Source organism: Triplophysa rosa, linkage group LG10 (assembly GCF_024868665.1).
Source record: "Triplophysa rosa linkage group LG10, Trosa_1v2, whole genome shotgun sequence".
Classification (NCBI taxonomy): Eukaryota; Metazoa; Chordata; class Actinopteri; order Cypriniformes; family Nemacheilidae; genus Triplophysa; species Triplophysa rosa.
In genome coordinates, this window is record NC_079899.1 from 1,008,763 (window position 1) to 1,026,250 (window position 17,488).

The window sequence follows — 17,488 nt, forward strand, 5'->3', positions numbered from 1 at the left end:
TACATTTATTGACTGAACATAAACAAATACAAATATTACAGACAGAGATGAGACCGTGAGATCTGCCCTTTTATCAACAAAAATGTCAATCTTATCTGTGTAAACTACAAAACACCAACATCACATCACCAACTACTGGCCTGGCATGAATATTTCACAGATCCATGTTAACGGGGGTCATTTTGAAACACCATCCTTTGTAAACGAAGGAAAGGATTTTTTTTCATTTTTAGTACAGCAACGTGCATTTCAAGTCAATAAAGTGTGTGAAATAAATAGATGATGATTTCATGTTAAAAATTTGTTTTTGAGCACATAATTGTGTATGCCAGTATTAGAGGTCATGTTTCAAAGCCTGAGGACAGAATTACATACATGAGACCTGTGTGTGTGTGTGTGTGTGTGTGTGTGTGTGTGTGTGTGTGTGTGTGTGTGTGTGAGGGGTAAACCCTATGGTGTGGGGACAAAATGTCCCCACAAAGATGGCAATATCCAAAATCCTTGACATTTTTTTGTCCCCATGAGGAAACAAGCTTATAAATCATACAGAATGAACTTTTGTGAAAATGTAAAAGAGCAGACAGTTGTGTGTGATTGTTAGGGTTAGGGGGAGGGAATATGAGATACAGTTTGTACAGTATAAAAACCATTGAGTCTATGGAATGTCCCCATAAAACATGGAAACCCAACATGTGTGTGTGTGTGTGTGTGTGTGTTCATGTTTGTATATCCCGGTGGGGACCTAAACCTGAATACACACCAACACATGGGGACTCGTGTCACCGTGGGGACCAAAATTGAGGTCCTCATGGGCACAAAAGCTAATAAATTGTACAGAACAATATTTTTTTAAATCTAAAAATGCAAAAAGTGTTCCATGATCTTTAGGTTTAGGGATAGGGTTAGGGATAGGGGATAGAATATACAGTTTGTACAGTATAAAAACATTACGCCTATGGACTGTCCCCACGGAGATAATAAACCAGACATGTGCGTGTGTGTGCGTGTGTGTGCGTGTGTGTGCGTGCGTGTGCGTGCGTGTGCGTGTGTGTGCGTGTGTGTGTGTGTGTGTGTGTGTGTGTGTGTGTGTGTGCGCGCTGCAGGACTGTTAAATATGGGTGTTCTCTGAACTCGCCCGAAGCGTCTCGCAGTACAAATCATGTTTTAAAAGCACATTCCACACATTCGTGTGATTACTGCGGCCCGGAGCAGTGTGTTCTTCCGCTGATCTACAGGTAATACAGGAAGATTTGATCAGTACGGCCTCAGGCGACTGTGATTATAGAAATGAGATGACGGGCCGCTGGTGTTTATGGGTTTATGGGTCAGGACCACCGGCTGTGTGTATTGACTGACTAAATAAGTGTGTATTGAGACATTCTCACATAAACACTCATGATATATAAAAACCATATCACAGTCATTTTCACATTATCTGCAGTATACACACACTGAAAGGGTTTTTACTCGGGAACAGATATTTATACCCAAAAACAATTCTATATGAGCACAAAATAAATCAACTGTAGAAACTGTGTAAATAGAAATGAAGTCCTTTTTCCCAACACTGTCAGACGCTCTTCAGTCACTGTGTGTGCGTGCGTGCGTGCGTGCGTGCGTGTGTGTGCGTGTGTGTGTGTGTGTGTGCGTGCGTGCGTGCGTGCGTGCGTGCGTGCGTGCGTGCGTGCGCGTGCGTGTGTCGTATCTGCAGTGGAGGATTGTGGGTGATGATGTTGTCATGAGAACATCACGACAGATCTGCAGTACACACGGTGGAAATGTATTTTCTGCACTGTTTTTCATGAATCATTTCAGGGGTCGCAGATTTATGTGGTTTCTGAGAAACTGTTCAGAAATACTACACATGAAAGATCTTACTATAGTAATCGCTTTTGCATTTGGGTAATTAATAAACCGTACAGTGTTTGCAGCAAAAATGTTGAAAACATACTTTTAATAATATATGACTATATTTTATCATATAAAATAGCATAACAGAGATTTATCTTCATTGTTTTCCTACATTTTTGTTGTCACACCATAGGACACATGTGCGGTTTATTTGTCAACTAGCCATATGATGACCAATTTGGCCATCTCACTTTTCACCTTGATTTTAAGAAATAAATCAGACACTTTATTAGCATATTAATAATAATTAGTGTTTGTTTATCATTGTATTACTAATGACAGTGACACAAACATAATGAATGCCAATACACCATTTTAGTTGACTAAAATTTAAACTGAAAGTGTTTCTGTTCATTGAAATCAAATCAAATATTGACCTAAAAAATACTGCAAAAACTGAACTACAGGACAAATTTAATGTTGCCTCGAAAATATGAAATAAGTAGGGATGTAACGATACACTCAGCTCACGATGAGATGCGATTCACGATTCTGATCTCACGATGCGATTTACTCACGATTTATTTTTACAAAATGAGTTGAAACAAATTAGAAATGAACAACTTCCCTTGCATTATTTCTTAAATGCTTCACGTTTCTTTGTATAATAAAATTATGTTTTATTTCAAATAACAAAACTAAACTGCAATTTTATAACAAATTAATAATAGAAAAACTCTCTTTAATATAAACAAACTAATACTGTCTTGTGCTTTTCTTGGATTCTTTTGCATTTAAGAAATATCAGCATGTCCACGTTTAGGTTTGCAGTGAAAATAGCGGCCCCTGCTGTTCAGAAAATGTATTGCGATTCAATTCACACCTCAACCGATTTGAATCGTCACTCATTATAACCGATTTTCAACCGGCTCACGGTGAATCGTTACATCCCTAGAAATAAGTATAAAGCACTAAAATTATAGTAATAAACTAAAAAAAAAATAAAAATGAATCAATATTATATAGCAACATAAAAAATGAATTATAAAATGACAAAAGCATATACCAAAATTGCTAAAACTTGAACTAAAATTAACATAAAAATCTAAAAATAAAAGTTAATATTAAACATTAATAAAGCTAAAATCAAAACTATAATAACTCTGCAAAACACTTGTCTTAGTGTCTTAGTGTAAATATCATTTTACTATTTATAAATAAGGTTTCTCGGTGTTTGGAATGTGATTTACGTTTTATTACTTTTGATTATTTGTTTAAAGTTTTCAATGTTCAGGTTATTAGACTGTCACTTAAGTATTTAAGATAAACATCAGACGAGAGTGAAATTGGCGTTTTATTCTCTTTATTGGATAAAAAGATAAGATCTTTGACGTGTCTGCTGAATTGTATTCACCGGACGGCTATTATTCCTCACACAGCTGTTGAGTTTCAGATAAGTGGCTGAACAAATGTTGCGATCTCTCTTAATCTCATCTGGCGCGCGGGTTCTCGTACCTTGGGTTTTCTGCCGGAACCTCTCGCTGGCTCAGAGATCAGGTTGATATCACAGCGCTATTGTTTCTGCTCAGCTCTTGGAGAGCATCGTTCAAAGGATGAACACGCTCGCCTTTAGCATCACATGCTTTTTTCATCTGTTTAAGAGCTGAAACGTTTCCCAACATGAATGCAATTTTCCCAGCGTTCTCGGCTGACGGCTGAGATTAAAGTCGAGCTGTCAGTCTGCGCTCCTCAGATCCATAAAAACCTTCACAGGCCTCGGCGTCTCTCGTCGCTATCTGCAGTCTGCGCTCTTGGCTTCAAATTAAACATGTAGGCCCAACACGAGCGCTTGTTGTTTGAAGAGCGTGTAATGATGCTCTTCTGTCGCTCTCCGGGCATTCGCTCTCAAATCTCTCGCACTGAAATCAAAACCCAGATCCTGCTGTTTTCTCTTTTATTATTTATGCCTGTAATTTATGTAATTAATATCTAATCAAGTGTTCATTGCACCTGCCTGCAGTCTGATGCTCGGCAAGCTCTTTGAGTTTCTAGTTGTGAATACCTAGATTCCGTCTTAATTCACATGTTCCATCCAACTGATTTTCACAAGATTTGATAATAAATGTAAGATAGTGGATAGAGTTAGCATTCAGCAGAGTAAAAGTCGAATCGAATAGAATAGAAAATCACTATAGAGATGAAGAGTTTGGTTCCAAAATGAGATAACTCTTTTCAAAAATCATGTTTTGTATTATGTTATCATGTTTTATTGTGTTAGTTAGCTGTATTTCTTTAGTTATTGTGGCTTATATCAAAACCAACTGCAGTTTGATTGATATGAATTGGAATGCACAATAAAAAAACATGATTTTTAAAACAGAGTTGTCTCATTTTGGAACCAAAATCTTCAGATACACTATAAAAAACCCTATCCAGAATAGAATTACTCAAAAATCACACCCATCCTCTGCCGAAAGTTTCAGTAAATATTGGATAATGTGCTGAACATTGTTTATTAAAACAGTGAGGTGGGGACAGCCACATTTGCTCATTACAGGTTGGAGACGAGCCAGATAAACCTCTGCTGGATAGATCTTTAGCAGAAAGACCCCGTGCCTCTGTTGTTGGGTTTCACATGTAGAGAATCTCTATTACGGGCTCTTTTGACCTAAAATGCTCGAATTTGAAGCTAGTGAAATGTAAAGCGAAACTTGAAAATCCATTTTCTCACAGTTCACTGGCTCGAAAGTTCATTGGATTAAATCTCTGTTTTATAGGATAATAATGAGTTAAAGACTTTTTGCAGGTTTATGGTTCCTTTGGGCTTGAGAAGCACTCTGCTTGTGTAAAGGGCAGCGAGAACAGACGCTCAGCAGACGAATGGCGCTTGGACTGGCCTTATTGCTGTTTAATGTGCCGTAAGGGGCTGAGGTCATTAGCTTCAGGTCGGGTTGTAAAATAGGTTCAGAGGAATGAACGGCGTGCAGATCATGTAAATGAGAGGTGAGGACGGGCCTGTCGACGACCGCAGCTTCCCATCGTCAGAGGATGTCAGGCTCTTTGGGTTGGGATGTGACACAGAGTCTAGGTGTGCTGCATGCGCTGCTTCAGAAGTTCAGTATTTTTACAGCTGTCACGTTCGGTGGTCCTTGAAACGAAAAATTCATCATAGATGCTAGGTCTTAATCCACCCCCTAATTTCAATAAGTACACTTCTTAGGAAGTCGATCATTTCTGGAGCTGTTCTCCTGCCAGAAACATTCCAGTGCTCCCATTTGTCCTCTGCCTAGAAAGTCACAGAATTCATCATATTTCATTAGAAGCATAAGGGTATTGCTCGTGACATGTTGTGCAGCAGTGCTGTTGATAAGATACACTTTAATGCGTAACCTCAGATTACTGGGTCATCGGTAGCTCAGTATCAAGTGGATGAAGGCACTTCACCTCACAGGAAACCTGAAAGTTTATCCTTCATACGCTTGCATATCAAACAGTGCTTTAGTCTTTCAAATAAAACAGCCGTCCTCTTAGCAGTTTAAAGTCAGTCATTATAATTTGTTAAAACGGCATGATTTATTGAAAGGATATTTAAACAGGATTGAATTTTAATGACGTTCTCCCTGTTACCTTTGTGTGGGGTTAACACGAGAGAAGGAGATTAGATATTCTCACACTAATTATGAGCGGCATTCCCCAGGGGCGAGTACTGGGCCCGCTCTTGCTCTCCACTGCCAGGCTGCATTGATCCCATGCAGATCTCGCCGTTCGGGCGCGCTTCTCTGAAAACACGCGGTCTAGAGTTCAGCATTCCCTCGGGGCTTGTGGTTAGGACCCTGACCTCTGAGGTTAGGCTGGAAAAAACACCTCTTTCACCACACAATGCCTGACTGTTAAAGTAGACTGCAGTCAGGACAGAAATATGGCTTTGGGTTATGCTGCTTGTAGCGGTTTGACGTGAAGTGAGCGATGAGTGTTGCTTAACCTCACAATGGATGCGGGATGTGCAGACAAGATTTTGTCAAATGTTGTTTTAGGAAGGGTGGGGAATTAACGGCACGTTAAAACTCAGTGATAAAGGCACAAATGCTGTGTCATTTTTAATGAAAAGTAAATATAAATTCTAAATATGATTAACCGCCAGGAAATCACCTCACTTTTAAAAAGTAAGTCATCTTTTGTACGTAACAAGTTTTGGAAGAAAAAGCATGTTATTTCTCAAATTAATTGGATTTTTTTTGTCATGAAATCTGCAACCCTGTTACTTGTTCTGCCTTGATTTTTTTTTCAAAATAATTCTTGTTTATTTTTATGCATATATTTAATGTTTTTGTTTTGCGTATTATAAATCTAAGTTTTCTTTCAGTTCATACATTTTGGTAGCTTGGTTTCAGTTATTGCAAACCTCATATAAACGGAATACACAGTTTGTTGAAACAGCTTTATGAAGTGGCTTTGTTTGGTGGAGATAGTGAGACCCTGAGGCTTCTGCATATGCACATGAAGAGAGAGAGTTTTGTCGGTGTGTTTAGATTGTATTTGTTTGTTTATTTCTGTCTCAGTGTTTGATTAGATGTCCTGTAGCAGTGGTTCCTCTGAGCTCTCCCAGCATTCAAATCATGACGTTAGCAGATTTTGTGTTTGTTTATGGAAGAGGAAAACAAAGGCCTGTTTATATCCAGAGACGGATCACATCCAGGTGTCAGTGCGTGATGGACACATGACCCTCATTCATTCATCACCATCATTGTGCATTTCCAATGGAACGTCAAGAGTCACTCTATATCTCAGTCAGAAAACAATCTGTCTGTCTCTCTTCTGTTCTGTGGTGACTCTGGTTCATGTTGTGTGTTTGATCAGAACGTCTTGTGTTGTGTGTCTGTCAGGACTGGATCCAGAGAAACATTTAGGAAAGTCACTGGATCAGATGGAGTCCTGTCTGCAAGAGGTCAGTCAGTCTGTACCACACCTGCAAGATTTGACCACTTAACTGATAAACTGTAGTGAATACTGTAGTGTACTTGGTGTACTTTAATATGTAGTAAACTGTAGTGCACTTAACCGATAAACTGTAGTGAATAATAAATAAGTTATTGGCTGTGTCCGAAATTGCCCACTATACCCTCATTCACTGTACCCTACATGAGTTCACTAAAATAGTCCACTTTAAGGAGCGTGTGAAAACGAGTGAGTAAATTCGGACACTGGAAACGCTGCAGGCGCCATCTTCTGCCGAGACGCGGGAATTCATTCAGCGCGAGCGTCACGATAGATGGCTAGCAGCTAGCGGTGAGTGTACATCGTTTGTACACTCGTTATTATGATGCATCATGGGATTGAATGAGTGCACTCAATAATGTCCACTATGAATACGGACACCGCTAAAAATGGATGTCCCCTCAAATAGTGCACTATATTAGGGTACAGGGGGCTATTTCGGACACAGCCATAGTGTGCTGTAGTGTACTATAGTAATGATTACACCTGTTAATGTGTAATATTGTGTAGTTTTGTGAACTTATGAAGTGTAGTTCAATGAAAAATGTGCTATAGCGAGGTCAAAAGTATCTAGGAATTATACCACAGTTTACTATAGTAACGAAAAGGTAAACATTAAATAGCAATAAAAGTAACCCTTCATCTCATTGATGATTGATATTGAATGATAAGTGTTGTGTTGTCAGTTCAGTGGTCATGTGACCGTGTCAGAGTGTTTGTCAGCTTTCACAGAAGTATGGAGTTCACATCTGCGGTGAAGGCGGCGAGTACGAGACCTTCACCACGGACTGTCCGCTCTTTAAGAAGAAGATCGTCATGTGAGTATCGTGTGAGTGTTTGTCCTGATCTCTCTGCCTCTCCTGATGATGTCACCGTTACAGCGACTCCATGGAAACTGTCATCCACTCGGCTGATGCCTTCGCTCCGGTGGGTTACCTGCGCTTCACACAGATGCACACGGAGGTCAAATGTCAGGTGAGATCAGCTTTCCTCTGCTGGTGTGACAGGTGTTTACAGGTCCTCCTGTGGCATGATGCCAGGAATTTACTGGATAATGAGTGATTCTCCGAAGAGGACTTTATGTGTGTGTGCTGGGGGTATAAAAACACATCACCCGAGACGGAAAGTCCTTCAGTCATCTCCGTCACACTGACTGATGTCATCTGACATGAGCTCCGGCGGGCCGAGGGTCCGTCCTGAATTAACGCTCTTCCTCTGGAGTATCATTCGTGTAATTCTCATACAGCCAACAGCAGATGACAGCAGGGAAGATGTGTGGAACGTGTTTCTCAGGTGTGATGGGTTTATCGATGGATTCGGTGATTCTGTGTGTTTGTCGTGTGCCGCAGGACTCTGACGGCCGGCCGGTGGCTCTCTGGAAATGTCCTTGCCAGAACACCATTGACAGAATGAAGGAGGAGCTGACATCTGCTGGAGAAGATCCAGACGTCCTAGAAGATTGTCCGTCAAACACAGAGAGCTGCTGTGAGGAGATCATATTTCACTTAAACATGATCAAATCTGATAGATCCTTTATAATACTTGTAGACGCTTTCATCTGAACAACACAAACAAACGTTACTGCGCATGCGCTCTTTTGTGACCCCAGCTGAACTTCCGGTACACATTCACAAACAATAGAGAGCGCCTGGAGATCATTTCTGATGACAATCAAAAGACTAAACTTGAATATCCAATATTCTGACTTTAGACTGCAATGCCAAGCTCAACCGCTAGATGTCAGTGTACCGTACGCTTCTTTAATGCCACCGAACTACATTCAACCAATTGTTTATTTAATAGAATCAACATACAGTAAAATAATAATCATACAAATGAATATGAACATAAATTAAATAATAATTGTATTATTGATACCAGCCAAACACAAACTTCTGTTTGTCACATTTAGAAACAGTTCTGCTGCTATTGTCATTGATGAAAAAACGTTAAAATTCTTGTTTTTTTAATGTAAAATAATAGAAATATCATATTGAACATTTGCATAAATGTAAAAAGACGTTTTCAGTGGAGCTCATACTGGTGAAACAGCTCTCTTGCTCTTATGAAATTGCTTCAGTATATCAGATGTTATTTAGATCTTACACAAGAACTTCTTAGCAATCATTCTTCAATTTTGTGGGTTTCTGTATTCATTCTGTTGACCTTTTGACCCATCCATTTCTGACTCGATACAACAAACGAAGTCAAATGAAAAATAAGTTATAGCTATGTTTGTACAAAAGCAGAATCCAATTCCATTAATGGCGTTAAGAAGTAAATCACAGATATCACCACAGGTGGGGTCTGGAAATAAAGTGCTTTAAAACCCATTTGAGACTGAAACAAGACAGAAACCTTGAAGAAACGGCCCTGAGGACTACAGCACAACTGTAGAGAATGTATTATATTAAACGTTATGTTATACAGCTTCAGACACGCACATGATGTCAAAAACTGCTCCATGAGATTATTAAAGCAATCATGTTTATATCCTCGTTTATTTTCTTGTGTTAGACGATGATCGAATTGTGTTGTGTTCCAGACGGTGGACGGTCTTCAGCGTCACAGAGGAGTGCAGCGGGTTATCAGTGGATAACAGGACTGACCGACCCACACGCAGACGTCCAGAGTCAAACCCGACACGTTTTCACACTCCTGCAAAGTATGACTGTACATCTCATATCAGCGTGTGTTTGAGCTGACGGGGGGTTGTTGGGAAGAGCTAATGAAGAATCACAAACACGTCTCTTCAGGGTTCACGTCATCAAACGCCTTTCTTTCAAACACGCTTTCATTTGTGATGGTAAAATGTGCTTTTAAGTGCGAGAGCCAAGCGCGTCTTATCCTCCGTTCAGGACTTCAGAATAAAAAAACGCTGCTTCAAGAAGAGACGGCCGGCTGTGTGGCTGTTTTCATGGCCCGCAGGACTTTTAAAGAGCGAAGAGAAAAACATACTTGAGAGAGAGAGGGGAGCGAGCGTATGCGGCCGGGGATGAAAAGCATATTTAATGTTTCTCGTCTTAGTTGACGAAACAGCCTGAGACAATATTAAGCAAGTTAATATTTAATAACCGGCTCTTTGTGCGAGAGAACGCTGACACACGAGAGGCCGAAAGAAGAAACAAGCTTGATGGCGCGTGAGATTCTGATGTTGAAATCATTTCCACACTTTCTCTGTGTGTGCGTGCGTGCGTTTCACATGTTTTTCATGAATGTCGAATTTAAAAAGGAAAAGCAAATCTTTACCTAAGAGGCCGAGTGACAGTATCTCATTCTCCAGAGACATTTCTGTGCTCTGTTACTTTAATAGAACACGTCACGTAAGAGTCAATTCATCTGAATAGGTATTAACTATATATTGTATTATAAAACGGTGAGTTCTGGTCCTTGATTCTGATTGGCTGAGCGGAGTTCTAAGCCGTTATAAAATACCCCAATATATAACGGCTGACCGCACCACATAGCCTAAATATCATTTTATTTACTTTATTTTATGAAACCTTGCTAAGCATATGGAATAATAAGCATAACTCCGCTTCGCTTCGTGCCACAACGCCCTTAGCTGTTATAAAATGCACTGTAACCCACTGCTTCGCGGGGCTTATTGCTTTATTATATATTAACTATTCAAATATTTATTTACTCAGGAATCTAAGCCGTGATGCGAAAATGTGAGTTTTTATATTTCTGTGATTTAAACCATTAAACCTATTTAAATCATAACATGTTGTTCTGGAGACCGAACTGAAGAATCTAGACTGTAAATATACGTAAAAGATTGCATAGAATCATGTTTGATTTGTCTTTTCCCAGAGAAAGTGATTAGCAGATCGGCTGAGACTGAGTGACGGTAACAGGGTTGAAAAGCATGTCAGTCTGATGATTTGTTGTGTTGTGGTGCAGGTGAAGTGCAGGCGAGAGGTTTGCTGTTGGATGATGTTGTTCTGGTTCATCTGTACGTCAGCGATCTGCAGAACTTCAGTCTGATCAACTCTGTGTACTGCAGCTTCTTCAAACACAATCCACCGGCCAGGTCTGCACGTCTCTCGCCGCATCTGTCACTGAAAATCAAGAACTCAGTGTGTGACTCACGTCATGTCGTCTGATTCAGGGTCTGCGTTCAGGTCCCTCTCCCCGTCCAGCAGTTTCTCAGGGTGGACGTTCTGCTTCACCACCGGACGGCAGTTTGTGAGGACGAGGAGAGATTTCACCGGAGAGATGTTCTTCACGTTCAGGGTCTGTCTCACTGGGCTCCGGCAAACATCGGCCCCTACAGTCAGGCTGTGCGGGTACGACACCACACACACACGATTCACATCTGAAGAGGATCTGAAGGAGATACACTGTGGTGCTGTTAACACTAATCAATACACCAAAAAACAAGGTTACCACGCTTTTACTGTAATGAAAGTATGGAACGCATGGTGTGGATGGATTTGTTTTTCACACTCATGCCATCATATCTGCTGGATGAAGTTCAGTTGCAGAGATGGTACGGTCGAGGATTTTTCTCAACTCATCCACGTTTGGCAGGTGTCACGAGATATAGATTTTGCTCCATCAGATGGTCATGAGCACAGCATGTTAATATCCAGCATGATTTCACTTGATGTAAATGTGTGTTGAAACGGCTCACAGGGTGTGTGTGATATCATCAATTCCACATTTCAGTCACGTGTAACGCGTCGACCGCGTCCCATCATGCCTGACAGCCGCGTTGCCATCTTACATTTGCTCAATTGGAAAAGTGTAGATAGTTTCCCATACTGATATAATTAACCCCCCACTGTGCCCGCGTCACCCCCCGCCGCACGCCAGTAATGACAATCCACGCTGATGATGTTTCCCCTTTATCTGTGTGTGTACCGTCCAAACGTCTTCACTGGGAATAATCTGGGATTCTTTGTTCAGTCACATGGCATGTTCATTTTTGCCAGAATCCCCTGGACCTCCGTCATTAATCATCATTATCTCTCTTATCAGATCAGAATTTCTTTGATTGTCTTTGCACAGCTAAGAAGCACAAACGCCTCAAAATTAACGCGTCAACCCTGTTACCAGATTTATTCTGCAACATTTGAATTCTCTGTATAATCAATATAAGTTTATCAATACCTACAGTATAAAGCAGCTCCTCCAGACTGTCTGAGTGAGAGTTTCAGTTAAATCTTCAACCCTGTTACTTTAACATTTATTGCTTAACAAAAACAATTAACATGTAAACTGTATTTAAAAATGTTGCAGATTTAAACAGACTGGCAAAAGATTTCCTCCTGTACATTTGATAAATGTCGAGGGAATAGCTTTATGTTTCAACCTGTCATCAGCAACGAGTAAATTAGTGAAATTAGTGAAATCCCTAACTCGCCACTGTTTAACTCTTTTATCATTATTAATGAAGTAAACGTCTCATTTTCTGCCGTTCCTTAGCTTCAGTACTTGTACACTTAGCTTTGTATACTGTGGTTAGTATAGATCAAATATATTAAATAAGAGAATTTTCTAAAGGAATAAGTGTAAAAAAGGAAACGCTTTAAATGTAATATTATCAATATCCTCTGACCCTTATTACCACTTTATTTCCTGCTGGATTTCTAGTAAGTGTCTGATATTTCTTTCATCGCGTTATAATGAGTACAGTCTTGTTGTAATTGCCTTTATATATTTCGTTTGGTAATGTGAAGGATTCTTATCGGCTTTGATTTGGGGAAATTGGTTAACCTTTGTGTTTGTGTTTCTGTAGCTTCAGGCTGTGAACACATTCCAGCGTCATTTGGATGAAATTAAGCATCAGACGCGATGTGTCTCTTTCAGTCTTTATTAACTTCAGCGGGGAGGTCACGTTTAGCATAATATTGCAGATATCTGTAATCAGCCTGAAGATACATTCCACTGTACTTCTGCTTCATTTCTTCCTCTGAGGAACGTTCATGCAAATGGCATCATCAGGACTTCATTTCAAGGCTAAATATTTAGGTGCGGACATTTCTACCATGATTTGTGAACACTTGACACTTTCTCCCGCAGCCGTACACATAATCCAGAGGAATGTGTTTTACAAGTGCAGGAGGAAAATCAATTTCCTCTCATAACAGACGATGATGTTGGCAGATGGCTGGAATTGACCCACAATTAACTGAAGCGGTAGTAAACAGCGGGAGTCCCGGCACATCGTCATAATAGAATCCGCAAACCCACGAAAGACCTCGCGCCACCAGAAACCCGCCTAAATAATCCAATTTACCATCTGCGGGAAAGATGTAGTCGTGTTAGTCCCAGTTTGGGGAATACACCCACTCCTGAACACGCCGTCGGGAGGGACGCTTTATTCTCTACCAGCCTCCGGTGGCCCGCCAATTGGATTTGCATTGGATTTTGGAGATGGTAAAAACCGCAATCCGACGCCCACAATTAGCGTCAGAGAGACCGCCGCTGCAGGAGCGCTTGGGTAATCTGCTTAAGCGTGTTAAATCTGTTAAAACAATGAGCCTGTTAGAAGATTCTGAAATCAATAGACGTGCGAGTGTCATCAGAGCCCAACACATGCTGGTAATCCTCATGTAGAGCTCATACAAGTGTTGTCAGAGTTTGATCGTTGTTGACCAATTAAACACCAACCGCTTTCAGTATATCTTTACGTGTGCATGCGTTTGGAGTCTCTTGAGCCCCAGGAGCAGCGATATAGCAGCCGTACGTGCGTTCTGAAGTCTGGGGATGTTGATTGGGATGACGATGATGACGATGTGTTTGCATCCCAACTCCACGAGTGGCAGAAAACAGCCGGATGTCTGGAGGAGGTGCCGTCATCTCTCCGTGCCGTAATCTATTAAAACGCCTCTTTCATCTCGCCGAGGCCTTGTCATATTTTATGGATTTTTTCATAAACACCGCCTATACTTCATAAATGTCTCAATTTTCTAGTCTATTAACATTACTTGAGGAGCGGTTGATAAAAGAGGCGCGCAGGCGTGAAATAATGCCCCGGTAATATGATGTGCCGGAGGCCAGAGGAGCTCTCCAACAACGCACGGATGCCATCGGCTCCAATAAACACACCCAGATCACTTACCAGAGACAATGAGCCTTATAGTGCCACACGCGTCTGCTCCTCCAGCAGAACATCCTTTCTGGGACTGCATTTAACAGCTTTTTGCTTTCAGATTCACAAAGACTTGAAGTAAAATTACAAACTGTAATAAATAATGACACCAGAGCCAATTCTATTTCATCGTTTAATGATCTGTAGTTACACATACAAATAAAACCGTAATGAATCCAATTCAAATTGATTTCTAGAATGCTTTCTACAACTTTACAGAAACAACACAGCAGAAAGAAGAACAAAAGCACAGAATACATCTTACAGCTAATGTATTAGCATTAGCATTGATAACAGTGATAATAATTGTTTGTAGGTTTATAATCGGACTGTTTGAATGCTTTGTAAATGAAATCACAAGCCGACCAGACTTGAATCAGCGTGACCAACGGTTTTGTTCATAAACATATCTGTGTGAAACTTACCGGCCAAATATAGAACGCTTTATCATGTTGTATCGTGCCGACAAAATCCTATATTCTTAGTTTAAAGGTGCGCAACCTTCAGAAAGGGTACCCGTTCTGATAACCCGTCTGATCTCGGGATCACTGATGGCACGTGACTCATCGTCTGATTTCTCCGTGCGTTCTTGCATTGGTTTCTTTTGTGACGGGTGGAATCAGGTCTTGTTTTCTGAGGTGGTCATGTGACCGGCTGTGACATTCTTCTGGAGTCATAAGCACGTGTGCCGGTATGAGGTTTGTACTGGGAGATGATAGCGGATGAACTGGATCTGTCAGAGTGAATTGTGTTTGCGTGTCCCGCGCCGGCGCTCTCGTCTCTTCATTAATGTACTCATCCTGATTGTGTCTGAATGGTCTTCATGTGCTCTTGCTGTCTGACGGCTCTCTGTGTCCGAGGTCTCTCATCTTCCTCCGGTCTTCTGTTTCAGTGTCGTGCAGAGTGGGAGGTTTTCATATGTACTTAATTATTACCTTTATTTTATACCTGTGTGTTTGGGTAAAGGGATCGATAATGTTTCATTCTCTGACCTACTGACTCACATTCCAAATACATAAATAAATCACACACAGATATATATGAAGAGTCTATTTCCAAACTGAGATCACTCGTGTTTTTTATTGTGCATTCCAGTTACTATCAATCAAACTGCAGTTGTTTTGTTTTCATTTAATAACACAATCAAAACATGATAACATCATTTTATACCAAAAAATGTTTTATCTCTTTTTGGAAAAAAACTCTTCATATATATATATATATATATATATAATTCAAGGAAATATAAAACAGACAAACTAGTCAAAATAACAAATTGCAATGCAGCGTTTAGACCTTGAATGCTGCAAATAAAACACATTTATATTCATTCTTAAATGAATGTATTTAATAGGAATGAAGAAAACGGAATATTCGTCATGTGTCTTGGCTTAATACTGACTTTATATTTATGTTTTGTTGAACTGTAATAGAAATAGACCCAGCACATGCAGAATGATGATTAAAAGGCAACGAGCGTGATCTCTTTTTTCCAGAGCTATATCTGAGCAGGTCTGTTAAATGTGCTGTACACACATCACGACACTCTCGACGTCTGCTTGTAGAAGAGGGAAGGTCATTTTAACTTGTGTATGAGACGGTCAGTTGCTGTGTTCTTGGCTACTATCAAAAAAGTGGAATAATAAAAGCTTATATTTGAGAAGAAGAGAAGCCAGCGAGTGCTTGTCCGGCTTAATCATCGTCTCGAGGAGGAGGAGAGGCGCACGGCCGTTCTATTGCTATGGTAACGAGGGCTCTATTCCTGTACGCCAGCGTTTGACGGGACAGACACTGACAACACCACCATCACCATCACACAGAAAGAAGAAAATACACGAGACCAGCCAGAGGAAGAGAAGAGAAGAGCGCTGCATGACTCGCATGCAGAGAGAGACTTCTCATCAACCTCGTGAATTAAACTAAACATCACAGCTTCCAGTTCTCGCCTGACGGAAGGGTTACAGGACACTAACATTTATGCTCCAATGACTTTTCCTCACTAAGTGTTTGGTCCTCATTTCACATCAGACGGTGTTTCAGTCCGTCCACAGATCTCTATAAAACACACTTCAGCCCAAAAACAGATATCATATTTTTCGGAAGAACGAAGCCTGTTTCTGGGCCTGATATTTTGTATGGCAACTTTATTTTCGTGGCAAAAAAAATCTCTGTTGTCTGTAATCTCTGTTCTCACAAATGTAATTCTTGTTTATTCAGTGTCGATTCTCATTACTGTGATGGTAATTTATTATAGTAAAAAAATGTATTTAGTAACAATATCATAATTATGACATTAATAATAATTGTTGTTTTTAAATCTGCAGGCCATACAACAAATACTGCCATTATATATTAATAATACAATACATAATGGGAATGTGTTTAATTATTATAAAAATTAAAGTAAAATGATTTATCCTAATGCAAAATAAAATCTATTTCTTATTTATTTGGGGGTTTTAGTGAGATGAAACTCGTTTGTCCGCTTGAGAACAAATATTAAGATCGAGTTGTTTGTAGTGTCAAATATTTGCGCAGATTTATTCTGTGCGTTTGTTTAAATGAAGAAAAATAAAACCGACGTCATGTTGTTTTTTTAAAGAATATTCAAGCGAATAGAAAGCGGTCGTGTGTAGTGCAAAAGAGTTTGAACTTGATTTCTTCTAGTAGAATATGTAGTGTTGAGTTGTTTTTGTGGTTTTCTGCGGATGAGCAGAGCTCATATTCCCTTCACTTCTATCCCAAGTGCAGTGCACACCAGAGAAAGATGTCTGTGTTTTTCATGAGGTCACACTGCCCTCTGTTGAGCGCTGGCACACACTGCACCTCTGCCATGTGTGTGTGCGTGCGTGCGTGCGTGCGTGCGTGTGTGTGTGTGATGCAGTGCAGTTGTAAATGTGCTGCGGGTCACTGTAAGCGCTGTGCTGCGGGTCTGTCCTCTCTGTGTGTGTGTGTCCGGCCGGACGGGATTTGATCTTGCAGTGGCTGCGTAGGCTCGCGTGATGTGACATGGCTTGACGCGCTGCTGGAAACCACAACCACCGCAAAACATCGTCTGGACGGCATCTGCGTTTAGCTGAGTGGATCTTAGCGTGTTTAAAGGAAGAGAGACGGCTGGAGCAGTTGAAGGCCGTAGCATCATTGAGTCCGACATCTCGCCCCTCGGCCGAAGCGGCCAAACCTTCCGATTCTGTCGAATTAGGGAGATTAGCGGGAAAGCGCATAATGCGGTATGATGGAATTTGTCATCATTTGCATTGTCCTGGAAAGATCGCGTTTGATGGAGTGACGCGCTCGTGGTGTCCCGCGGGCAGGTCACGGGGGAACGGCGGCAGACGGGAATTTTTGCGGTATGTGCATCAGTCGAAAAAGCCTCGCAACCAATCTGTCAAAGAATCAGGCGACAGGGCCATTTCTCCTCTCACAAGACCAAAAACGCCCCCTTCTCCTCTCTCGTCTTCAAACGGCACGTCTGAGTTTTCAGGATTGGAACGATGATTGAACATTTACCGTATCGGCTGATAATAACGTTAACGTTGA

At 40.7% G+C, this 17,488-nt stretch overlaps 1 protein-coding gene across 1 annotated transcript in view; it reads left to right on the forward strand.

The window, feature by feature from the left end:
- dph6 (diphthamine biosynthesis 6) overlaps window positions 1-17,488 on the forward strand; it is a 43,605-nt gene that overhangs the window by 9,124 nt on the left and 16,993 nt on the right. Inside the window, exons 6-12 of the mRNA XM_057343240.1 lie at window positions 6,735-6,796; window positions 7,570-7,664; window positions 7,728-7,821; window positions 8,196-8,331; window positions 9,392-9,511; window positions 10,753-10,882; window positions 10,961-11,138. Of these exons, the coding sequence (XP_057199223.1) occupies window positions 6,735-6,796; window positions 7,570-7,664; window positions 7,728-7,821; window positions 8,196-8,331; window positions 9,392-9,511; window positions 10,753-10,882; window positions 10,961-11,138 (815 nt within the window). The remainder of the gene's footprint in view (window positions 1-6,734; window positions 6,797-7,569; window positions 7,665-7,727; window positions 7,822-8,195; window positions 8,332-9,391; window positions 9,512-10,752; window positions 10,883-10,960; window positions 11,139-17,488) is intronic.